At 39.9% G+C, this 26,706-nt stretch overlaps 1 protein-coding gene across 1 annotated transcript in view; it reads left to right on the top strand.

Moving 5' to 3' along the window:
- Window positions 1-26,706, top strand: part of LOC135207289 (activating signal cointegrator 1 complex subunit 3-like) — a 669,776-nt gene that overhangs the window by 599,935 nt on the left and 43,135 nt on the right. Inside the window, 2 exon segments of the mRNA XM_064238959.1 lie at window positions 11,718-11,886; window positions 20,475-20,642. Coding sequence (XP_064095029.1) covers window positions 11,718-11,886; window positions 20,475-20,642 — 337 coding nt within the window.

The raw sequence follows: 26,706 nt of genomic DNA, 5'->3' as shown, positions 1-26,706 counted from the left end.
ATACAAATATTGAAAGTAGCAAAACTATACTACTGATATTCACAGTAATAATGAAAAGAAGAAAAAACCAAGAATAACAATATTTGTAGAAATGTAATTATAACAACAGATTTTTGTATATGACACTTTGCAAAAATAGAGATTAAGTCATTTAGGGAACAAATGCCTCATTTTCCTGTTTCCCACAATTTAGATCTTGTCTTACTGCTTAGTATGCTTTGTATGAGCGAATTGCGCTGTTTCTCAGTCGGGCAATCATTCTACACATTGTTCGCCTTACAGCGATTTTTAAATTATCCAGGCAGATTTCTGTGAACATCTGTGTGGCAGAGTGGTAGCGAGGAGTGTTTGTGAGGTGTTTCAGAATGTTATTGTGAACAACAGTGATACGTCTCATGGTTTCTCGGGTATAGTTTATCCAAATGGAAAACCCAAATACGTATATTAGTAGTATGAGCGGAATAGCAGCAATTTCATGTCTCATTGACAGAAGGCAAACCTCCTTACAATCAAGTTGCCAGTTGAACATAGTTTATGACGCCTCTGTTCACTGTCTGTTGAATCTTTTAGGTTGTCCATGATAATGTGACCCAAATACAAAAATTCATGCACAAATTCCATCTGATGATTTCTGAGGAAAATTTGTGGTTCTGCAATATATGCTTAAGCGATCTCGGGAGCAGCGACATGCACCGGGTCTTGGTTTTGTTGTACAGTGGGGCCTCGCTTAGTCGCGGATCAGCAATCACGGATTCAGTTAATCACGGGTTTTTCCTTGGACCACTTCTCAATCTACTATATCACTGGCATGAATCGCAGCATCAAGGGGTTGTCCGTTGTAGGCTAAGCCTCGTCAGGTTCCGATAACCAGCAAATGTATAAACAGATTCACATTATGATATTAACTGACAATAAAGGTAATAAAACCATTCTCACCTTATATATTATTGGCATATCCACATAATATATAACCTATTCATGGATAATTCCACATCATTTGACATCAACTTGTAGTTGAGCGGCCAGCAGAAATGTAAACATTGAGTTACACTTAACAGCACCTTTGTCATTCTTAACCTTTTAGAAATGTTAATAGTAGTAGTGTAATTACAGTAGTAATAACATTTAGGAAAACATCAATTTTCAATTCGAACTTAAATATTGTGTTGGTATAACGTAATCAACTTCTCTGAACACTGCAGTCATACAAACGATAATTGTCATAGATTATCGTATTGTTGTTTGTGATCGGCAACGAAGCATAAACGTAATAAAACCATTTTTACCTTCTATATCATTGTCATATATTCATAATAAAATGCATATCTTATATATTATTGGCATATCTTCATAATAAAAAGCCTCTTCAAGGAATAATTCCTTGGGGAATGCATTTTTTAAAAGACAAAAATACACTTTACATGTTTACAGCATGCAATGATTACTTTATTTTGATGTGATTACATTAATATTCCAGTATGGTACTCTAAGCAGTACAGTAACTTTTTTTTTTATTATAAATGTATATTCATTCACGAAAAAAATACCTATGACCACCGTGACGTCACCAAACCTAGTGGTGGTACGAGCAAGATTCCAACTATTACTGTGTTTTCTTCTTCTTTTCATGACTAAATGCATTTTTAGGATACACTCATTTACAAATTTTCAAATACTATGAATGTAAATAGCAAAATCTCTCTCTCTCTCTCTCTCTCTCTCACACAGAAAAAAAACTATAATACTGATCTATTATTCTGTGATTTACAAAACTGTGCTTCAATACAACTTTTATAGTTGACTCAATGATTATCACATTATAACAGTATACAAAAGAATCTTATCACTATCCATGTTTCATTTCTTATCACCATAAAAATATTTAAAATACAAATTTCATTATGTTATTCTCAGCTAGTAACAGTATTCTCGTCTAAGCTGCTCTCTAAAGCTATTCAACAGTTTACTCTCATCCCAAGCTTGCTCTCTCAAGCTATTCAACAGTTTACTCTCATCCCAAGCTGCTCTCTCTCTCTCTCTCTCTCTCGCTCTCTCTCTCTCTCTCTCTCTCTCCTCTCTCTTCTCTTCTCTCTCTCTCCCTCTCTTCTCTCAATGAAATAGAAATTGAATTGCTGTATCATATTATAAAACTTATTATGTACAAAGTTAAAAATAATAATAATTCCATTAATAAATTCGTTTCTTTTAGCAACTAATTGTTTTCCAAAATAATTCTTTCGGTAATAAACATCCATCAGCTGATTCTAAACGTAAACAAAAAAGACAAAATAGATTTTATTTCTGAATTTTGCTGTTTATACATTAATATTATAGTTGGGTGCTGTAATCTTTACAGTGAATCATGTTTTTTTTTTATCATAAATATGTTCATTCACAAAATAGATATACTATGTACTTTTAGTTTGGTGCAGCAGCCAAATCATGAAAATAGAAAGGAATTGTCAGGTAATATACTTTTGTTTGCTGATCTGATGAAGGGGAAATTGAAGATAGGAAAGAATAACTTTGAAACTATCTTGAATTTAGTTTAAGGTGATAGTTGAAGACATATTTGGTGCTTGAACTGAAGTAGGCAGTTATAAACACTGAAATAGTGGTCTTGGGTGGGTTAATTATTAAAGTAGGCAGTTTAAAGCAATTTTTAGGGGGGTACCAGGATAACACCGGTATTTACTTATCACGGGGGGTTCTGGGCCCTATCCCCCGCGATTATCGAGGCCCTACTGTATAGGACATCAGATTCCCCTGCATATTGGTGGAAAGTGTCAATGAGTTGCTGGAGACCTTACACTGATGTGGAAGTCAGACATATCATCGGTGTAACAGAGGTTGTTTATTGTTGTTTCCTTTATAGTGCATCAGATTGGGAGTGAGTTCAGTTTGATGTTGAGGGTATCAGAATACGTATTAAGCTTATAAGGGTGTTAAGAGAGAATGCTCCCTCGCCGAAGCCTGTTTGGGAGCCGAAGGTGTACAACAATACATCACCCCATATGAGACAGAATTGCTGTGTGGAGAACCAGCAATATAAAATGCCAGGTATAGAGGTGTGCCTCTTTTTTGCAGCTTCAGGTAGATTAAATATTTACTCTGTCAAATGCTTTTCTCACATCCACAAAACTTAGGAAAACAGGAGAGGCTGATGATAGGTAATGGTTCAGCAATTCTGTCAGGATGTAGATGCAGATGTCGGTTGAATGGCTTGCTTTAAATCAGAACTGGTTATCAGTGGTGTGTAGAAAGGGGGAGAAGTTTCACTAGAAGAACTGACTCGCATATCTTCAGCGCAATTGTAGTGATAGCAATCGGTCAGTAATTGCCAGGGTCAGCTGCATCCTTTAGCTTGTTTTTGATTAATGGTATTAAGTGAACTAAGATAGGGAGTCTGGAAAAAACTAGTGAATTATGCACGCATTGAATAGGGAAGTTATTGGGTGGCAGAATTTGAAAGCTCCTGTAGGAAGACCATTGCGTCGGGTGATTTATTATTAGGTAGGTTGTTTTGGCATTGCTAATGTTACTTGGCATCATGTGATGTGAAATGAAATTGAATGATATCAGTAAGGAGGTTATCTACATCCCTTCGGGAGTTTTGATCGTTTATGCTATTCAGGATAGTTTGGAAGTGATTGCCCCACATTCTTACGATAGCCTTATCACCGACGGCTTCTCCTACTCTGTGTGTGTAATAAAAACTGGTTTTCATACATTCAACTTACCTGTCAGATATATACATAGCTATCGACTCCGTCGTCCCCGACAGAAATTCAAATTTCGCGGCACTCGCTACAGGTAGGTCAGGTGATCTACCGCCCTGCTCTGGGTGGCAGGACTAGGAACCATTCCCATTTTCTAATCAGATTCTCTCTGTCGCCAGTAGTATCAACATTGTTGTTACTTCCTCCTGACTGGAATTCTTTTTTCACAACGCTTTTGATCATCTTTCGACTGATTTTTGGTGACGTACTTGGATCGTTGTTTGGCATTCGCTATCGTGGACTGTTTTTTGGACTTCGCTTTGGATTTTTGTGAATATGTCTGATTCTAGTGTTAGCTTCAGTGTGTGTGTGTGAATGAGGGCTGTAAGGTGAGGATTCCAAAAGCTTCGGTAGATCCTCACACTACATGCAGTGGTTGTAGAATGGTTGAATGCTCAATTGAGAATACGTGTAACGAGTGTGAGAAATTGAGTGTGCAAGAATGGAAGAATCTAACTTCTTACTTGAAGAAGTTAGAGAAAGATAGAGAGAGGAAGGCGGCTTACAAAAGCCGAAAAATGTCTAGATCTCGTGAACTTTTGTCTAGTTCTGTAGCTTCTTCTTCTTCTCATAATTATGCCCATTCTATTTCAGCCCGTTCACTAAGTTAATCCCTCTGATTCTGCCTCAGAAATGGCGGAACTCAGAGCTTCCCTTCAAAAATGCAAGAAAAAATGGAAGCATTGGAAGGTAAGAGAAGTGAAATGTGGTTTCTCGAGTGATTTTAGTGTCCCCAGTGTAGTGGATGGGGCGTCTGGTCGTCTCTGCGACGCTCCCAGGTCTAGACCTCTTCCAAGCTCCCTGGCCCAGAGGAGAGGAAGTCGAAAGCCTTACGGGGGCGTGGAGAATCCCCAACGATCAGGCGTCCCTTCGGCAGAATCTTATACATCTCAGACTTCCAGGGACAGCTATAGGAAAAGCGTCCTTCGTGAGTGCTTTTCATCATCTAGTTCGCCTTCTCCGAGAAGAGGATGGAAGGAATCGAAGCTTTCACGTCCGCTGAAGAGGAATTGGAAAGAACCTGAGCTCAATTCTAGCCCCGAGCGCTTCTCTGAAGAGGATGCACCTTCGGTAATGAAGAAGGCTAGAAAGGAGTTAGATCCTTGGAATGTAAAAGACTCTCGAGCGCCTTCCAGATCTCCTTCTCCTGATTCGAATGAGCCTTCGACCAGGAAAATTTTGATGAATATGCAGGAGCAATTAGCGTCTTTGGTAGGAGTACTTTCTAATGAGCCTACTCGTAAAAAGGATGATAGGCTTCCGATTAAGAGATCCAAATACCGATCTCCTGTCGGGCGCAACGAACCCTCCAGGGGAGTTGTCGCACAGGCGGCCATCTCTGGGGGGAGCGGTGCGTTAGGGCAGGGGGAGAAGTGGGAAAGGAAGTAACTCCTGCCAAGCGTCTGGCGCCAACTAGGAGCCAGGCGCCAAGTAGGCGCAAAGAGCCTGACTTTACTGTAGATCGTTCTAGGCCCAGATCTTCATCCAAACAACAAGAGCCAACTGGAGAAGAGAGAACTCCTGATAGGAGTAAAGCGCCTGCTAAGCGCAATATACTTGCTATTCGAAATGCGCATTCCATGAGTGATACTCCTACCAAACCACAGGGATATTCGAACTAGATCGCCTTCCAAAGGTCAGGAGTATTCGGAAGAGATACTTCTGCCAGGCGCCTGGAGTACTCTGACCTCGATACTCCTCCCAGGCGCGCCAGGAGTATTCTGAATTAATACTCCTCCCAGGCACCCAGGAGTATTCTGAAAGTATACTCCTACCAGGCGCCAGGAGTATTCTAGACTTATTACTCTACCAGCGCCAGGAGTATTCGAAGCGCGATGGGCCTACCAAGCGCCAGGAGTATTCTGACTTAATACTCTTAAACAGGCGCCAGGAGTATTTGGAGCGAGATGCGCCACTACCAGACGGCCAGGAGTATTCGAAGAGTGTTACGACTGTCAGGCGCCAGGAGTATTCCAAACAGGATACTCCTACCAGGCTCCAGGAGTATTCTCAGCGAGATACTCCTGCTAAACGCCAGGCGCATTCTCCTCATGAAGAGCTTGATATCCGTCAGGAGTCTAACAGGCGTAAAACAGTTATACATGACTCGCCTTATGATAAACGTAAAGAGAGAGTTACTCCTAGTCCCTCTCCTAATAGAAGTGCTTCTTCTTCGGAAAGGAAGAAATCAAGAGAGGAGACAGAGGAGGGAAGGGAGCATTCTCCTTCCGAGCCTATTAATTTAGATGACGTCTCGGAGGAACGAAGTTACTAACAGAGAAGGACTTTCGAATTACAAAGTTCTTTCTTCTCTTCTCTTTGAAGAATATGGAGATGCCTTGACTCCAGCCGCTCCTCCTTCTCCGCGCTCTCTATTTTCAAGTACGAAAGCGCACAAGTCTTCATCTTTCCTGAAAAATGAAGCCGGCCATATCCATGAAAAGGGCCTTACAATCTCTTGACTCCTGGATCAAGACAAAGAAGGAGTTAGGAAGGACAATCTTTTGCATGCCTCCCGCTAAACGAAGGGGTAGGAGAGGCAATATGGTACAAAACGGGAGAAAATATGGGATTGTCTCTGCCCGTTTCATCTGAATCGACTTCCCCAGTCTCGTAGACTTCGTCGAGGAGACATTGCCTTAAATTCAGCAAAAGCAACATGGGGTCTTTTGGAAATGGACCATCTCCTCAAGGGACTTTTTCCATACTTTAGAAGTATTTAACTTCCTAGATTGGTCCCTTGGGGTTATTGCTAAGAAGTCCCATGAAAAAAAAAGAACTAAACCATGAAACCTTACATAGCATCCTTCACTGCATCAATAGGCGGTTCAAGATGGATCGGCGGAAGTATGCTCCCTCTTCGGTGCGGGAATACTAAAGGAGAGCGGTTCATAGTGCCTTTCTCACTAAGGCTGTCTCGCCTTCGCAGAGATCCGCTTTATTGTATGCCCCTCTCTCAGATCAATTTATTTTCCTTCTCAGTTGGTGAGAGACATTGCCCATTCGCTAACTGAGAAAGCCACTCAAAAGATCTTTTAAGGCAATCCTCAAGGAAAAATAGACCTGTGGCCAGTGAGGAAAAGAAAGCCTCTAGGCCAGCTCAACAACAGCAGCCCTTTCGAGGAGGCCCTCAGGCTATATCCTTCGCCAGAAGAAAGTCAACGGATAAAAGGGGAAGATCTGCCTTCCGTCCCTTTAAGAAGGGAAAATGAGAAATCTTTCCTCCAGACACCTGTAGGAGCTAGGTTACAGTTCTTTGCGGGAGCAGGGAAAGACATAGGATCCGATCCTTGGTCAATGTCAATAATCAAGAAGGGTTATTATATCCCATTCAAGGACAGGCCCCCCTTGACAACATCACCGAGGAACTGTCAGCCAGATACAGGGACCCTGTTCTGATGGATACTCTTCGTCAAATTGTGGAACAGATGTGGGACAAAAGAGCAATAGAGCTGGTGCTGGATCAAAGCTCCCCGGGGTTTTACAATCGCTTGTTTCTCGTAGCGAAAGCCTCGGGGGGATGGAGACCGGTACTGGATGTAAGTTCGCTGAACAAATTCGTACAACAACAGAAGTTCAGCATGGAAACGTCTGCCTCAGTACTTGCAGCTCTCCGTCAAGGAGATTGGATGGCGTCCCTAGATCTTCAAGACGCATATTTCCATGTCCCGATTCACCATTCGTCGAGGAAGTACCTTCGTTTCATGTTCGAGGGAAGGATCTATCAGTTCAGGGCCCTGTGTTTCGGCCTATCTACGGCTCCCCAAGTCTTTACAGACTTGATGAAAAATGTGTCAAAACACCTTCACATGAAAGGGATAAACGTCTCCCTATACCTGGATGACTGGCTCATCAGGGCCAGGTCTCGAAAGCAGTGTCTGGAGGACCTGTCAACAATCCTGGAATTGACAAAGGTATTAGGATTAATCGTAAACCTCGAGAAATCCCAGATGGTCCCCAGCCAGAACGTAGTCTATCTGGGGATTCAGATGGATTCTCGGGGTTTTCGAGTTTTTCCTTCTCAAGAGAGAATAAGGAAAGGCTGTGCCACAGTATTGAACTTCTTAGAGAAAGAGCGTACTTCAGCGAGGGAATGGTTGAGCCTTCTGGGGACCCTTTCCCTCGCTCGAAACAGTTCTTTCCTCTAGGAAGACTACATCTCCGTCCGCTTCAGTTCTTCTGGAAAGCAGTTGGAGTTGGAAGACAGACAGCTCCCGGACACGTTTCCAATCTCATTAGAAATAAAACAACAACAATTAAGGTGGTGGTTGACCCCCTTAGAAGAAACAAAAGGAGTATCCTTGGAAGTACGGAACCCAAACCTGACATTGTTCTCAGACGTGTCGGAGACAGGTTGGGGTGCAACTTTAGGGTAAAGGGTCCAAAGAAGTGTGGCAGGCACCTGGTCGGAAGAGCAGGTGTCATGGCACATAAATTGCAAGGAGCTCTTTTCGATTCACCTCGCGCTAAGGAGCTTCAAGCAGATAGTCAGAGACAAAGTAATACAGATAAACTCCGACAATACAACCGCCTCTGGCTTATGTAAGAAACAAGGAGGAATCACTCTCTCGCCCTATAACGAACTGCAGAGATCTGCTGATTTGGGCAAATCAAAGGAACGTGGTTCTTCTAACGAGATTTGTTCAAGGAGAGAGGAACGTGAGAGCGGACAGACTGAGCAGGAGATTCCAGGTCCTTCCTACAGAATGGACCCTCCACTCGGAAGACTGCCAGACCCTTTGGTATCTTTGGGGAAACCACAAATAGATCTATTCGCCACGTTTCTCTCCAAAAGGATAGATACATTTTGCGCCCTGGTAGAAGATCCCAGGGCTTATGCAATAGACGCCTTTCTCCTGGACTGGTCAGGGCTGGACGTGTACGCTTTTCCCCATTCAAGATACTGGGGGAAGTAGTCAGAAAGTTTGTGGCCTCGAAGGGAACCAGAATGACTCTGATAGCCCCATATTGGCCATCCCGAATTTGGTTCACGGAGGTGATGGAGTGGACAGTGGACTTCCCCAGATCTCTTCCAAACAGGATAGATCTGCTCAAACAACCCCACTTCGAGAGGTACCATCAAAATCTACCCGCTCTTGCTCTGACTGCCTTTTGACTATCGAAAGACTTGTCAGAGCGAGAGGGTTTTCTCGCAAGGCGGCAAGTGCAATTGCTAGAGCCCGCAGATCATCTACTAGGCGAGTGTACCAATCGAATTGGTAAGTTTTCAGAAACTGGTGCAGGTCGAAGAAGCTGTCCTCTTCCAATACCTCTGTAACCGAAATTGCGGATTTCCTTCTTTTCCTGGGGAGGGAAAATCACATCTCTCTGTACCAACAATTAAAGGATACAGAAGTATGCTTTCGTCAGTCTTTAGAAACAGGGGTTTAGATTTGACGAATGATAAAGATTTGCACGATCTCATCCGCTCCTTTGAAACGTCGAAGTCAGTAGAACCTAGGGTTCCGAGCTGGAACTTGAATGTGGTTCTGAAATTTCTGTCCTCGGAAAAGTTCGAACCACCTCATACGGCTTTCATTCTGGGATATCACTAGAAAAGTGTGTATTCCTGCTATCTCTGGCTACGGCTAAAAGGGTCAGTGAGTTGCACGCCCTTGAGTCACGAGTTGGCTTCAAAGAAGATTCTGCGATTTGTTCATTCCAGACTCTTTTTCTTGCCAAAAATGAGAACCCTTCGAATCCCTGGCCCAGGAGTTTCGAGGTAAAAGGACTTACTAGCCTAGTAGGCAGAGAAATAGAAAGATCACTTTGTCCAGTTAGAGCACTGAAATTCTATCTGGACAGAAAGAAGCGGTTGAGAGGCTCACAACATGGTCTATGTGCTCGGTAAAGACCCCACCAAGAGACCTATGTCTAAAAATGCTTTGGCCTTCTTTGTTAGAAGTGTAATTACCGAGGCTCATAAGAACTGCCCAGATGACTTTTAATCTATTAAGAGTAAGAGCTCATGAGGTAAGGGCAATCGCGACATCTATTGCGTTACAAAGAAATATGTCACTTAAAAATATTTTGGATGCAACCTATTGGAGATGCAACTCAGTATTTGCATCTCATTACTTAAAAGATGTGCGAGTGACGTATGAGAAATGTTTTCTCTAGGTCCGTTTGTGTCAGCACAGACGGTTCTGGGTAAAGGAGAGAGCCCACACAGATCCTTAAATTATGTGTACGTAACCCTCTTGTCGGATGTGTTCTTGTGTTTCCTGTGCATGGGAGTGTCAGATGTCGCACTGGCGGCCTTCACTTCTCTTCATTAGGAAATCGAGTGACAGCTGACTATTAGAGGGGTACAAAATTTTTTATTTTTTTTTTATTTTGTATGTATGATTATCGAGTTTGTGGTTGTTTGCTAAGAGTTTGGGGATGACTCTTAACAATCTTAGAACTAACACGGGTTAGGATCGGGTGATCGGGATCGGTTGTGTGCTCCTTAAAGAAGGCGTGTTGTCATATAAGCGGATTAGCACCCCTTGACAAATGCCAGTTAGGCTCTGCCGAGTAAGTGGATAAGACCCCATTGACAGACCAGCAAGAACTCTTGGCCACAGATCACTATCTCGCTAAGGCTCTTGAGGTGAAGCAGACTCCTGGGCAGTAGCCACGAAGTCTTCCATCTAATAAGGTAGGAACCAAGGTCTATTTATACCTACAACATATGTTGTTTACCTGTCTAGTCAGTAAGTTAGCTGTCTCTTGCCCTCCACCAAAGGGTGTCAATCAGCTATGTATATATCTGACAGGTAAGTTGAATGTATGAAAATGATATTGTTATGATACAATAAAGTTTCATACATACTTACCTGGCAGATATATACGATTGAAGACCCACCCAGCCTCCCCGCAGGAGACAGGTGGAAGAGAGAATCTGATTAGAAAACAGGAATGGTTCCTAGTCCTGCCACCCAGAGCAGGGCGGTGATCACCTGACCTACCTGTAGCGAGTGCCGCGAAATTTGAATTTCTGTCGGGGACGACGTAGTCGATAGCTATGTATATATCTGCCAGGTGAGTATGTATGAAACTTTATTGTATCATAACAATATCATATTTATCTTAAATTTGATCTCTGTATTATGTGTTGCTAATTTAAAACAAGAAGTTGAGTATATCTTAGTTTTACCAGACCACTGAGCTGATTAACAGCTCTCCTAGGGCTGGCCCTAAGGATTAGATATTTTTACGTGGCTAGGAACCAATTGGTTACCTAGCAATGGGACCTACAGCTTATTGTGGGATCCGAACCACATTACATCGAGAAATGAATTTTTATCAATAGAAATAAATTCCTCTAATTTCGCGTTGGCCGAGCTGAGAATTGAACTCGGACCACCAGATTCGCAGCTGAGCGCGAAGTCCACTCATCCAACGGGAACTATTTAAAATAAGAATTGCATCACTGTATACCCAGTATGAAAATTATTGTAATTTAAATATAAGAAGGAATATATGACCAGAAATGTTCCTTCTTATATTAAGGCTCTTGATCATTTTTCTAGACTGTTAATACTGTTGTTCATCAATCAATCATGATAATTAATATCTGTAAATCCATTAATAAATTTTTAATTATCTGGGGGTACTCACACTAAAATTCTTTCTAATTCCTTAATTGGTAATCAGTATTTGGTTTTGCCATTTTGTGCTTAATATCACCATCAACCTTTGAGGTGTGACTGGTGTATGTTTATATGAGAAATATATTTTATTACATTGAAAGTTTTTTATTTGATATTGGATTTCCTATGTTCTGCCTTTGTTCAGTTTGTAGGTATTCAGAGTTGCATAGTATCAGTGAGTTGTATTCTTTCCATGAATGTTTCTTTATTTGTAATATTAATGCCTTACCAATATGATATATGTATAACATATCTTTTTGTATGGTGTTTAGTTTTTACACTTTGGTTTGCTGTATTTCAGACTAGAGACCTGCGAGTGCATGCACCCAAATTCCCAAAAGCAAAAGATGAGGGTTGGTTTTTGGTGCTTGGGGAAGTGGAATCTGGAGAACTTATAGCTCTGAAGAGGGTTCCTCCTGTCCGTGGCAGAGTAACTCACACCATGGTGTTCACTACTCCTCCTGAACCTGGTATAAATATTCTTAGTTCTGTTGTTTTATAAAGTACCATATAGACTCGCATATCATGCGACTTTTGAAGACCTAATTTTGGAGTTAATTTTAAGGGGGTTTGCATCATACATGAAATATAAAATTACATACTAGTATCATTTGATAAAATACAAACATAATGAATAATCTTTTCCATGGATCTTTTGAAAAGTTATGCTTTACTTCACTGCATCCAGTAATATTGTATTTATTTTCATATTACTATTGGTGTACTATAAAAGACATAAATAGCAATCAATGTTTTGGTTTGGAAATCAGCTGAGGACGATTGCAAGGTAAATTTATTTTGCCGTATTGAAGTCAAATCAGAACGATTTTCTTGCTTATAGTTAGCATAAATGAACCTCAAGATACTCTATTGATATAAGACAAAGTTATTTTACGTTATGCAAAGTGTTTTCAAGTCAAAATATCACTTGAATTCATATCGTGAACGAATATTAGTTATTTTTTTCGTTCGTAGATGGCACTGAGGACATGTTTATTGCGTAAAAAATCAACAGATTGCGTTCGATATTTTCACTTTATTTCATCAGAATGATATGAGCTTTACATATTTATCTTTTATTGGAGTGAACACAGTAAAATGCATTCTTTCATGCCAAAAAATTTTGATTAAAATATATTTCTCTCAAATTCTGTTTACGGTCGAGTTTGATGTTGCTATACCGAAGTTTCCATGTTGCCGATGCACAATAATAGTCATTAGCAGATGAACATTCTTTCCTCAGCTTCATCTACAACTAGCAGCTTAAATTTAGCAGTATATGCCCTTGCTGATCTTTTCTCCATAGACAATAAGGATATAGTCATGCAAAAATATCGGTCCTATTCTTTTTAACGGCATTTGTAACATAATTATGGTAATTATTTTACTATCGTACAATGGTTGAAATGCGAGCAAGCCACTATACTTATCGAATTCGGTTCATAGCAAATCAGCTGTTTCTGGCTGTATGCATCCACACAATAAGTATAACGTTACTGACGATACTTTTAGCTTTCTCTTTTACTCTTTTTAACTTAATTAGAAGATGGGATAGATAAACAGGAGGAAAAGAGGTTAGCCTATTGTAATTTTGTCTCAAAAACTGAACTCGCATGTTACATGAGATACATGATCAAAATATTGTTTTAGGTTGAAAATATGGGGGTCGCATGATATGCGACATTGCGTGTTACACGAGTATGTACGGTATATATTAATACTTTTAGTAACTGGAAAACAACATGCTCACACATTGTAATATATTGGGCTCATAATTTAAATTTTTAAACAGATAAATTGCACTCTGAGGCTGTTGGAAGTCACATGAATATGTATTTGGATGAAACACATTCTTTCACCATAGCCTTTTGTTTTCATACATTCAACTTCCCTGTCAGATATATACTTAGCTATAGACTCCGTCTTCCCCGACAGAAATTCAAATTTCGCGGCACACGCTTCAGGTAGGTCAGGTGATCTACCGGCCTGCCGCTGGGTGGCAGGAATAGGAACCATTACCGTTCTAGAACCAGATTTTTTCTGTCGCCGTATTGTAAACATACGTTTGCGGTACCTCCTGACTTGATTTTCGTGTTTCATCACCATTGATCTTCTGGGCTGTCTTTTGCAGGGAAGTACTGGGTCTTAGGCTCGGCATAAGCTTTTATTAACTTTTTAATGAATTTGGCTTCAAAAATTTCGAAGAATATATGATGTGTAACTACCGAAATTGTCGGTAGACACTCACATAGTATGCAAGAAAGGGAAATATTAATATTTATTCATTAATATGTGTAATAAGTGTTAGAATTGATTGAGGAAATATACTGACTTTCTACTTTAGGGAGTCAGAAAAGAATATAACTAGATACGCTTCCTTTAGAAGTTTTATTCGCTACTCGTACTAACGAGCAGTTAGAGTATTAACAGTACTAGTAGTGTTGCATCCTCATCACCTTCTTATTTCACAGAAACTTCAAATTCATAATTGCAATTTGAAGACAAGGGATGTAGCTCAAAATGCGAGCTATTAAAAGGTAAGAAGTGATTACAGTGTTCCCCATTGCAGTGGAGGGTGCGTCTGATCGGCTCTGTCTCGCTCCCAGGTCTAGACCTCTTCCAAACTCACAAGCCCAGAGGAGAAGGAATGTCGAAAGCCGCACAGAGGTTTCAGAGAATCCCCACCGGTTGGGCGTCCCCTCGGGAGGTTCTGTAGTAGCGTCCCAGACTGCCAAGGATAGCCGTTGGAAAGGCATCCTAAAACAGTGTTTTTCGTCATCCGATTCTTCATCAAAAGGAAAAAAGGGTGGAGTTCTGACAAGCTATCGAGACCTTCTAAAAGAAAATCTCCAGCTTGGGATCCTAGCCCGGAAAGTTTTCCGGAGGACTATCCACCTGAGAAGAAGAAGAAAGAGATTTATTCATCAAATCTTCCTTCCCCTAGATCGGATACGGAGAAAGAAGACGCCACTACGAAGATCTTAAGAGAAATGCAACAACAGATATCTTCGTTAATGGGAGTTTTGAAGAAGGATCCTCCCAGGAGAAAGGATCACTTCCTTCCCGTTAAGAAATCCCGTCCGATAGAAGTCTTTGACAGCTCGGACGAGGCGCCTGCCAGGCGCAAAACGCCGACAAGGCGAGAGGATTCTAAAGAAGAAACTCTTACTAGGCGAAAAGCGCCTGAAGCGCCTGAAACAAGGCGCAAAGCTCCTGAAGCGCCTGAAACAAGGCGCAAAGCGCCTGAAGCGCCTGAAACGAGGCGTAAAGTGCCTGAAGCGCCTGAAACGAGGCGCAAAGCGCCTGAAGCGCCAGGAGCCAGGCTCCAGGCGCTATGAACCAGGATCTTCATCGGAAATGGAGTTAAGAGGGCGGACCGAGAGGCTCCTCTTTGGGTTTAATTTTCGCAGGATCAGTTTTCACCTGACACGGGTTTCTGGGGGGGAGCTGAGGGGATGCACGGTTCTCAGAAGCGCACAGGCGGCCGTAGCCCTTGTCAGGATATGCCTGATTCTGCGAAAGGTGAAAGACATTCAAGGCCTTCTCCTGATAGGGACGGGAGTTGTCGCACAGGCGGCCGTCGCCCTTGTCAGGATAGTCTTAATGCAAGTAAAGGCAAGAGCAAGATCGGCCTTCTCCTGGCGGGGACTCAAGATGTCACACAGGCAGCCGTAGCCCTTGTCAGGTTAGAGTCGGTACTGCTAAAAAGCCCTTCACTTTACAAAAAGAGGCACTCTCCTCCGGTTGCTCATTCTTCTCCCAACTTGATGGACAGGAAATGGAAGATAGATCGGAATTGGAAGCCAATAAGGGGGCAGGTGTCTCAGTTTATAAGAACTTAACGACCTTTTTTTATTGAGAGAATTAGTTCATTACTAGTAAGAGGATATTAAAATCATCATCCTTCTAAAAAATAATGCAACCAACCATTTACAGAAAGAGTGGCAATCGTTTGGAAATTGAATAAGATTCGTACGAGCTCTCATTAATTGATTAGAGGCTCTTCCAGATAATAGAGGCGTAGAATACGGCCTTATCTCCAAGAGAATAAAAGCTTGAGAGATTCTCTTCGATCCTCGGTTGCCATTTGCGATCTCTTTCGACTAATACTAATTCGGGTTTATTGACGAAAAGAACGAAGAGAGTAAGATTCCCATTCTCTCTCTGCATCGGAGAGGAAAGAATGTAGTAAGAAGATTTGGTGTATACAACTACTTAATGACAAGTCATATACGCATACCATAGTTGCCTTTGTGGTTCGCTACAGAATTATCTATATCCTTACAGGAATTTCCTAGTAAGGACTTCGCTTAAAAGGTTTGTTACGACAATACCTACTCAGCTTCGGTATTTAACAAAGGTTGTTTGGCTTAAATATGCATTATTGAGAGCTTCCTTAGGCTCGAGAATAATTTTATTATATTCCTTCATTGAATGGAGTAACTGGCAACTCAGGAAGAATGCAGCCAGGCAGCAAACGAGACGGCTGTCCTGTCATTGTAAGCCAATACAGTACCATCCAGTTCTCGGTCATGATCAGTTGGTTACATCTCTCTCTCCTACGGGATCGAATGGTTAACCGTATCTTCCCCCTACAATCATGGACTTAGCCTCGATTTGAGGGGATTTATAGGCAAACATGAATAACATGGTATTCGTTTTGCCAAGGAGTTTTCAATAAAAAGATCCCTTGTAACCTTGCGGTAATGTTTACCGCAATGTAACAGGATTATAGGAATGAGACAACAATATGAATTTAATGTAGAGCTATATATATTATTTGATGCTCTCATGCTTACGGAAGCAAAATAATGGACTTGCTAACTTTTCGATATAGTGAGTTATTAATCGAAGGGTTCAGTAACCTCTCTGACAGCAGGCTCGGTAACGGCACGGTTCGTTCCTGATTTCATTCCCCGTCTAACTAGAGGGGTGTTCGATTCCAAGGAGGGACAAAATGATTTTTTTTCAAATCAATTTGACTAATTCCACAGCTCTCTCGTATCTCAAGGAGTATCGAGAATCTCTTTGTTCGCCCACTTTCGAGTTAACAAGAGAGAACCTGTTTGGAACACAGACACGGAACGTAACGATCCTTAAGAGGTTTGCTGCACGATGTTGCACGTCCGTGATAACCTTCTCGATCGACGATATAACTATTGACTTATGTCTAATCTTAGTTGGAAAGAGAGTTGTGGAAACCTGCGAGATGTCTTCTTCATAGATCTCTTCGCAAGGTGGAAGACAAACAGGCTTCCTCTAGACTGCTTCCTTATTCTCGAACCAAGAGAGGTAGCAATATACGCCATTTTTAGTTTAAATGGGGAATAAACTTTAGTCTTTTTTTCCCCTAGATATATAAATTCTTAACAGATATTAAGATAAATGGGCATCAAAGGAAGAGAGGATGATACCTTATGCCTCATTTTGGCCTTAGAGAGGTTGGATTCACAGAAGTCATGTTCCTCTCACAGCATATTTTGGAAGGCTTTTCCAAGAGAGTCTGGAGATTCTATCAGCATCTATTATAATTGGACCTTAACAACCTCTACACTCTAAGTCTGTCCGCGTGCAGACTGACCAGAAGTGGACATGAATGAGAGGATTTTTCAAGGTAAGTGACAATAGTCATGGCCAAGACATAGAATTGCTGCAGATCGTGCTAGATGGAATGAGGAAACTGTCCTCTTCCGATACCTCTGTGAACCACATAGCGGTTTTTCTTCCCTTTCAGAGGGAAGAATCACCTTTGTATATATCTGGTATCAAAGAACGCAGTAAAAGGCTATACTCTGTCTATACAAGGGGAATTAGATATAGCAGAGGATTAAGATCTTCGGGATCTTATACGATACCTCAATACGACAAGAGTAGGATATCATGTACTTTGAATGGGATCTTTTGTGGCCTCAGATTCCGTGTTCCGACAAGATGGAACTGCTCCTCATCAAACTTTTTTGAGAAATTTTATGAGGGAATTCTTTGTTTCTCTTGGCCCTAAACAACCAAGAAGACAAGTGAATTTTTTGTGCATTGGAATCTCGCATCGGATTCAATGGAGACTCGGCAATGGGTTCTTGCCAGCATAGTATGTCTGGCAAAAGAACTAAAACCCTCTATTCCTGACTCAGCGCTTTCAGATAGAAGTTTCGTTGCCCAGGCGGGGTACTTACGTTCTCACCTACAGAAGAAGAGATGGTTTAAACGTTTGCCTACAGAGTCTTTGGGATGCGATGAGGGCTCAAAATGCTTCCCAGAAGGTATTCAGAGGGATACAATAAAGAGCTAGAAATCAGGAGTCCTCCCAATTTCAGCTCGGAGTCTCCTTCGACTTCCAAGCTCCTTCCCTTCCTTCGGACAAGATAGGGAAGATTCTGCAACGAGGAACTTCATCAACAAGTAAGAAGAGATCTCGTTAGCAATGGAAGGATTCAAGAAGGATCCTCCTCGGAGGAAGACTCTTATCTCTCGTACTGTTAGATGTCCTATCGTCTAATGGATGTAGTTTACTACAATCACCTCCCCTTGCCGGAGAGGCCAAAAGCTCAAAGTGGAAGAATTTCTTCCACCCTTCTCCAATCTCCTGATAAACTATTGTGGAGGTTCAGGACTTTCGGACAATGTAGCGCCAACCAGGCGCCAAATGCCAAAACAGGCGTAAAAAACGCCAGAGGCAGACAGTTTCAAGGAACACTGTCATTGTCTGATGAAGAGAAAGAGGGGGCCTCCAACCTAGCGCAGATGCGCTAGAGGCGAACAAATCGGACGGATAAGAGTGTCCGATGTGGACATTGCCAGACATCCTCGAGAGACTACTAAGCTCGAAGCTCCAGCAAGTGGAGAGGAGTCAGTCAGGTGCCAGGCGCCAAATAGTGCCAGTCTGGAGCCAGGCGCGAAGCTTCTTCCAGGTGCGAGGCGCCAGCCAGAAGTCGGGCGAAAAGCGCCTTCCAGGAGCTAGGCGCCAACCAAGCGTCAGGTGCCAGGCAGGCGCGAGGCGCCAGCCAGGAGCGAGGCGCCAGGCAGGCGCGAGGCGCCAGCCAGGCGCAAGGCGCCAGCCAGACACCAGCCAGGCTCTAGGCTTCATCCAGAAGAGATCCATTTCAAAGAAAGCCCTGGTCTTCCTTGAAACAAGTGTGATCACTAAAGCACTTCATGAGTAACTTGATGATTCCTTCAAACAGCTGAGAATTAAAAGCGCATGAAGTGCGAGCTTTTATGAATTCTTCTTTCCATAACAGTATGTCATGAGGACATATTAGCTGTCACTTATGGGATATGCAACTCTGTGTTGACTTCCCATTACACGAAGGAGGTCAAGTTGACCTACGAGAGATCTTTCTCTCTTGGTTATACGTGTCTACGGATACGTTGCTGGGATAAGGAGCCAACACTGATCCTTAACTAGTGAGTTAAATTTATTTAACGTGGTGTTTTTTTCTTTCGGTTGTTTGAAAGGAGTTTGGGGATAACTCTTTTTTTAAGCACTAACCCTCGTGTTAGGATCAGGTGATTGGGACTGGTGTTGTGCTCCTTAATTATGCCACTAGGCATAGGTGTATTGTCATGTAAGTGAATAAGACCCCATTGACAAAAGACCATTAGATTCTGTCGAGTAAGTGGATAAGACCCCATTGACAGATCTACAAGAACTCTTAGCCATAGGTCACATCCTCGCTGAGGCTCTTGAGACAAAGCAGACTCCTAGCAATAGCTAGGAAGTCAACCCTTCGTCTAAACACATAGGAACCAAGGTTTTATTTATCTATTACCTACAACGTATGTTGTTTACCTGTCTAATCAGTAATTAGCTGTCTCTTACCCTCCACCAAAGGTGCCAATCAGCTAAGTAATAACGCGTGACAGGAAAGGTTGAATGTATGAAAATGATATTGTTATTGTACAATAAAGTTTCATACATACTTACCTGGCAGATATATACGATTAAATGGCCCACCCAGCCTCCCCTCAGGAGACAGGTGGAAGAAAAAATCTGGTTCTAGAACGGTAATGGTTCCTATTCCTGCCACCCAGCGGCAGGCCGGTAGATCACCTGACCTACCTGCAGCGTGCCGCGAAAGCTAAGTATATATCTGCCAGGTAAGTATGTATGAAACTTTATTGTACAATAACAATATCATTTCAATACTGTGGATGGTAGACTTCACTTGAGAGTTGCAAAAGAGGACAGCACTTGCACTTTGATGACATTGAGAACCACCACTCAAGTGGGATATAATACTCCTCTCTTTATTTTTTTTTTTGCTTTCCTTTGTTAGGTCTCTTTGGACTCTTAATGCCAGTAGGAATTACGTATGTTATATGCAGAAATATAAGTATATTATAAGAAGTTTATTAAGATGTCAAAGGTTGAAAAAGACAGAACTTAGTTTCATATGGATTTTGCAAATCAAGAAGGGGAGAAGGACAGTTAGTTAAAGAAATTATAAATATGGAAGTAGAAAGACACACAAAAGTATTGATAACTTAAAAGTAGATTAAGGTAAAGGGAACAGATGAAACATGAAAGCCAGAGAGCAGTGCAGCTAGAGCTGAAAAGCCACTACAAAGGACCTGTAATGTCATCAAAATTGTGTTATGCAAGGTATATCAAAAGCAATACTCCCTCCACAAAAACAAATACTAAGAAATACTCAGAAAGTCATGGGGAAAGGGTACAGGTGAAGTCTTGCACTTGAAACAGTAGAATGTAGGCCAAAAATGCACAGCACAGAGGAGAGTGGAAGGAGCTTATTTTACGCTTAACCCCATAAAGGAAAAATTTAACAAATCTGCAATGATGATGCTAATTTTTCATGCCATTAACCCTTGCCTTCCACTGATGTTTGGTGTTGGTCAGTGTTAAGTTTTACTCTGCGATGGAAAGATGCGAGTCAAGCTATTAATTAATGTAGAATGGTGAGAAAAAGGAGTCATACCCACTTAAGAGGATCGCTTAATTTTTATGGCAGTGGAAGTATAGTCATATAATTTTTGGTGCTAAAGTGCCAAAAAATTTTTATTTTAGATTACTAAAAAAAATATTGTCTTTTTTTTTCAGGAAATGCTGTTCTTACACTCTATGTTATGTCAGACAGTTACCTTGGATTAGACCAACAGTATGACATTCATTTAGAAATAATTGATAATAGTGGAAATGATAAAGGCCTGAATGTTCCAGTTAGTGAACCAGATGAAGTACCACAGAAATGGCTTCCTCCACACACAGGTACGTACTTTCACTTTTATTTTTCTCTTGTTCAGTGTATTACAGATTTAAGCACTGTAAAGCTATTATTCTTTATCTGCATGGTTATTATTATTGTTATGGTAAATTAGTTTACAAGACCACTTGGTTCCACTGAAATTTCCAAAATTTTCCACTGAAGGATGTGATAAATTGGAAAAATGCAAAGTTGGAGAAGTTAAGACAGCTAGGTGGGAAAAGACCAGAGGGAATGGATAAGTAAAAAGAACCTTTAGAACCATCTACTCTGTGCCAAACTGCACATTGTAAATGGTATCCCTTATGGGTCTGCTTCATGAAGTTTTAAGGATTTTTCCATCGATATTTGAGTTTGTATTATTTCAGCTTTATCTTTTAGTTTTAGGTAAAACGGTTGGTCTTCATTTACATCTTTGTTCAGTTGGTTTTCATTTATGTCTTTGTTCAATGAAAACTTCCTGTAGTGCACAGTTCTAAAGGTTTGGTAGATACTTCTCATATAGTACTTGTAGTATGAGGCATTCTTGTGGAACATCTTTAGAAAATTAGCAGTGTGTCATTATGAGTTGTAATATTCATGTTAGTCTATTCATTATTACTTATGGACTATTTCAGTCAGCTGAGGTGTATAAGAATCAGTCAAAAATTGTTATATTTCCAGTTGTAAAATAACTTGCACAGTATATAGTAAAATTAATACTGTACTGTAGTTACAGATTCCACATGAAATGGCACAGTATTTTAGCAGTGCAGGCAGCAGAAACTGTTAAATGGGCTATTGCACTAAGATGTTAGGATACATTAGAATTAGAAAGGATTAGATTTCTAGCTGTAATATGGATTTAACAGTATATACAAGATATTGTAACTCAAATTTAACAGTAACCCCATGGAAGTTCATTTTGCAAAATGTTTTTCTTTACTCTCTTTGAGCTCTCTATCAGGTTCCTTGTTCTCTTAGGATATAATATTAAATGCCATTGTTCCAGTTCTTTTATTTCTTACTGTAAGTAAAGACTTATTAGATATAGTTTTTTGTTATACAGTCCAACATCTTAAATCCGGAAACCTTGGGACGAGGCCATTGCCAGACCACAGAAAATCCCTGAAAAATTAAGCCTGTAGGTAAACATAGTCTTGCAAGATATTTCCATATACAAATAGCCTAGTTTCCGACTTAGCCTACTACTTGGCTACATTCTGACACTACTTTTTATTATTACTCATATATTTCAACTTCATCATTTAATAACGTTATACTGTATAATTTTATTTAGTGAACTTTTATTTAACAAACTTAGCCTATGTTCCCGAGTTAGCCTAATTGTAAGTCAACTACAGTACTAAACTTCTCAGAATCTGTACATTATCAGTGACTTTCATATCCTAAATTTTGCATCTTCATAATTATTGCTGTTAGTTTCTTCGTCATTTATTTTGATTGTAGAGGATAGTGGGATGAAAAAATAATGGATGAATTCTGGCGATAACAGTGCATTTGAATGTCTCTGTCAAAACATAAACAAAGTACACCAGTGCCATCTATTGAGGAAAATGAAGACTAAACTATTCGCTAATGGAATAAACATTTTCTAACATAGATAAAGGTTTATGCTTGTGCTTCTTACCTCTAGCATCATATGATCTCATGGGTGGCATATTGAATAGGTAAATACACAGTTACATAAGAAATTATCAAAACTGTATCACTTATCTCAAGCAGAGTAAGGAATTCGTGCATGCCACATATCTCATTCTTTAGAATAAAAGTTTTTACTTGATAGAGCCTTTTTAAGGGGCCCGCCCGGCTAATGCCATTTTTTAAGGACAGGACTTTGACATTCATACCACTTAATAAGGTGACTTGGGACATCTCCAAACTGCATATGATTTTCGCCTCTGACCTTTGGTTTTGTGACTTCAGGGCGATTTATCCTGAAAATAACCATTTTTCAAATTTTATCTCCTCCCTTGATATTTAATATTAAGATCTGGGATTACTACCATATATAGACCTGATGTAGACCTCCAATCAAATGAAAAGTTTTGTATTATGGTAAAAAAAATAAACCCTATAAATTAGGAAAAAAAAACGAAACAAAAACTGGAAAAAAGGGCTCCACTTGATTGTTCTATAATGTCTTTCTAAGTTATATACTAAATTTCAATGCTATAGCTTTAAAACTATGGGAGAAGATAGAATTTGAAGGTCAATAAGTATAGTTTTGAGATACGGGCGTTCAAAGTTTTCTTTGTTTTTTTCCAAAGACAATGTTAATATATAATTATTATTATGAATTTTATATTTTTTTTTTTGGTATTAATAAACCAAAACTATGTTATTTATCATAAATGAAGATACCTTTGCTCATATATCATAGCTTGGGGCATTGGGTCACGCAAGACAGGGCACTCCTTCTTATGCAACTCTCTCCCCTTCACTAACTCTGCTTAAAACAGCGAATATTCTTCTTCTGTATGTTAGTGAGATGTTTTCCTTGTCTTTTCCTCTTTGGCATGATGAAATTCTTGCCAAAACAAATATAAACAGACGTAAAAGCAAGAGAATGTCAGAGGTGAAACTCAAACGTGTACTCTTTTTACAAAGAAAATGTTAATAAATCATAATTATTATGATTTTCATATTTCTTTTTGGGTTTTAATAAACCCAAACTATGTTATTTATCATAAATGACGATCCCTTTGCTCAAAGACCGTAGCCTGGGGCACTGTGCGACGTGTGCATCAGGCAAGACGGGGCATTCCTTACTACGCACCCCTCCCCAAGACCCGCCCTCTCTCTCTTCACTAACTACACTAATATCGCGGATATTATGATATTCTGAACTCATATTAGAGTGAATTTTCTTCTTCTCTATGTTAGCGAGATGTTTTGTTTGCCTTTTCCTCTTTGGCATAATGAAATTCAGGCCGAAACAAAGATAAACAGACATAAAAGCAGTGAATCTTAGAGAGGAAACTCAAGCTTGTAACCTCTCTCATGTTTCTGATTGCTTTGTAGGGTGGTAAGCTGTGAGATCCTTCCCTCCTGCGACTCATGGCTCTACAGATGCCATTGCTCAGAATTTGTTTGACAATAATTATCAAAATTTACGATAACAGAAGAAATATTGCATTTTCTTGTACAGATCAACGTTTTTGGCTTATTGAGTTATGTTTACTAATTACCCTGTAACTATGAAAGTTAGAGGAATTTTGACAAAATATTTCGTATATGCATTCTCCATTGCCATATGAAACTCCATGAATTTTTTCAGGACTATACATTTTTTGCCCTATACCCCCATATATAGGGTTACCGGCCGGCCCACTTAAGTGGATATTTTAAAAAATATATTTATTCTATTAAGGTTAATATGAAAAACATTTGATTTTACATTTTTCCATTACTAACAACTATTTTAACTCTTTCATGTCCAATTGACATAATAGTACGTAAAATTACCCTACCCCCTTCCTATCTGACTGACGTAGCTCTATGTAAAATTTACCGAAATTTTTCATACGTGTGGTAGGGGTAAATTTTTTTTTATTTTCAGACAAGTAGCGATTTCCATAGGCTAGATCATACCTTGGACCATGTAACTTGGGTATCAATACGCCAGCCAAGTAGTTCTTTTAGACATGTGTTTTTGTTTACATAGTGACGTCACGGGAGAACACTTTTCCGATGTGCGCTCTATCAATTTTTTCACCAGCTGGATTTATTCGTTTTCCATTGTTTTATATGTCGATATTTAGGGAATTTTGTTGGCTTTCTCATAAAAAATAATTTATTCGCCTGACTTTCATAGTTTTTGGGTTACGAACGAAAATATAAAATTAAGAAATTTTTATTTTTTGTTAAATAATACATTTTTTTCGTATTTAGAGAGCTGGGACTCTTATTCTGAGTATTCCACCATAAAAAATAAACGTTTAGAAAAAAAGGACAGTAAAATGAATGTTGTTGGCATAAAATTTCTGTTTTTCAAAATAATTATTTTTTCGCACTGTCGAGCGCTCCCAGACACCTTGGGTCTCTGGGAGAGAGAGTGCTCAAAACTATACGGATAGGAAAGTGTTAATAAAAACAAAGGAGGTATGGCATAATTTTTGTGGTCTTGAAGTTGTAAACAATACGTGGTGCTACCCTGGTGGCAGTGCAATGAACTAATGGCAGCTGATTTAAAATCAAGCCAAACCACAGGAGTTCCTGGACCATAGAATGTATTTTTGGTCATATTTTTTAGTCTTATGTATGAAGTTTCAAAGTTGGCTGTTGTTCCTTTGTAAAATTATTTGATTTGAAAAGTTCATCGTAGTATATTTAATTCCTCATTGAGTATCATATAGATGCTGCCTATGTAACAGTTGTTTTGGGATTGTACTAAAGACCCTATCCTTGAAGATGCCCATATGGAAATTAGCAAATAGGACTCCCAGTCCCCTGATTGGGTGACAAAGGGCCCTTCTTAATACATCTCTAGAATGGCCTTCAGAGCTTCCTTTAGAATGCTTATGCCCTTTATAAGAGATAGAGAGGGATTTTTTGGTACACAACTTTAGACCTTTCTTGGTACACATCTTTAGAAGGGCCTCTGGATCCTCTTCTAGGATGTTTTAAGTCAGATGTCCTCACACCAATACTATATTCTGTCAGTGATGTGACCAGTTGTCTGGTCACATGAATATTGGTAAAAAAATATAAAAAAGTTTAAAATACACATGTATTAAAATGTAAAAAAATATAAAAAAGTTTAAAATACACGTTTATTAAAATGCACCAAAAAGTGGAAAATTAATTTTTTGAGAGCAGAATTTTCTTACAATTAATCATGTCTACAAAATTAAAAGCATGGGGTCCAAACATGACAGAAAATTATGCAAGACAAGAAATATATTTCTTTATCTCTTGTAGCATTTCCTTCCATGTTTGGAGCCCATGATTAATTGTAAGAAAATCCTGGCATATCCCCAAAAAAATGGGTTTTCCACTTTTTAATGCATTTTAATACATGTTAAAGATTTTTTTTTTATACTTTTTAGTTTTGACAGAAATCGTAACCGATCTATGATTGTAGCTAATAAAATTGATATCCTGTCGAGCCAAAGAAGGTTTGAAAAATCTGAGAATCTGTAGTTATTTACCGCGTCAAAGAAATTGTGAAAAATCCTAAGTGTTTCATACAAATCTTGAGATACAGGGTCTAAGGGAACAAGTCAAAAATCAACAAACAAACATACATAAAAGCAAGCTAAATAAAAGTGTGTATAGGCAGTCCCCGGGTTACGACGGGGTTCCGTTCTTGAGACGCATTGTAACCCAAAAATCGTCGTAAGCTGGAACATCATCAAAAATCATAAGAAAAGCTTACTTTTAATGCTTTGGGTGCATTCAGAGCTATGTAAACTGCATTCTTATTGCATTTTTCATAGAAAAACTTTCAATTATTGATTATTTTGCATTTTTGGTGTCATTTCTTCTGCCAGATCAGTGTTGTGGGCGTCGTAACCCTGGAAATAATTTTTGATGAATATAATTGAAAAGCACCTTGACCTCGGAACATTGTAAGCCGAACCCGCCATAACCTGGGGACTGCCTGTAAAGGTTCTCAACACCTAACAAAGTGATAATGCCTGTCGAAGAAGAGCTTTGGAGTTCCTTAGAGAGCCCGTGAACAACAGAAGCAGTATGTCTTGTAAAGGCCAGGGGAAGTCTGAGACATTCCTTAAGGAGTGAATTCTCTCTAGGGTCTTGTTTGTCTATTCTGCAAAAGTTGGAGCTATAAGCCAAAATTATTTGCCCTCCATATGGTAATGCTCTGGATATGCTTCAAGCTCATGGCAGCAGTTTTCACTTTTTTTTTTTCTTTTCTTTTTTTGGTAGATTGAAGCTTTTAAAAAAGCAGCCACCAGTCACAATTGTTGAGGAATTCATCCAGGTGGTGAGTTGTTCAGCCTACTTTTCTTCAAGTCTGTATGAATTTTCATGATAATTAGATGGATGCCACTGCCCATACACATTGGAGGGATAACAACTTATTTTAAAAACATCTCTCATATC

The sequence above is a fragment of the Macrobrachium nipponense genome, chromosome 32, assembly GCF_015104395.2.
Source record: "Macrobrachium nipponense isolate FS-2020 chromosome 32, ASM1510439v2, whole genome shotgun sequence".
In the NCBI taxonomy this organism is placed as follows: Eukaryota; Metazoa; Arthropoda; class Malacostraca; order Decapoda; family Palaemonidae; genus Macrobrachium; species Macrobrachium nipponense.
The sequence above is the reverse complement of the archived record's forward strand: the minus strand, read 5'-3'. Positions and strand labels throughout refer to the sequence as shown.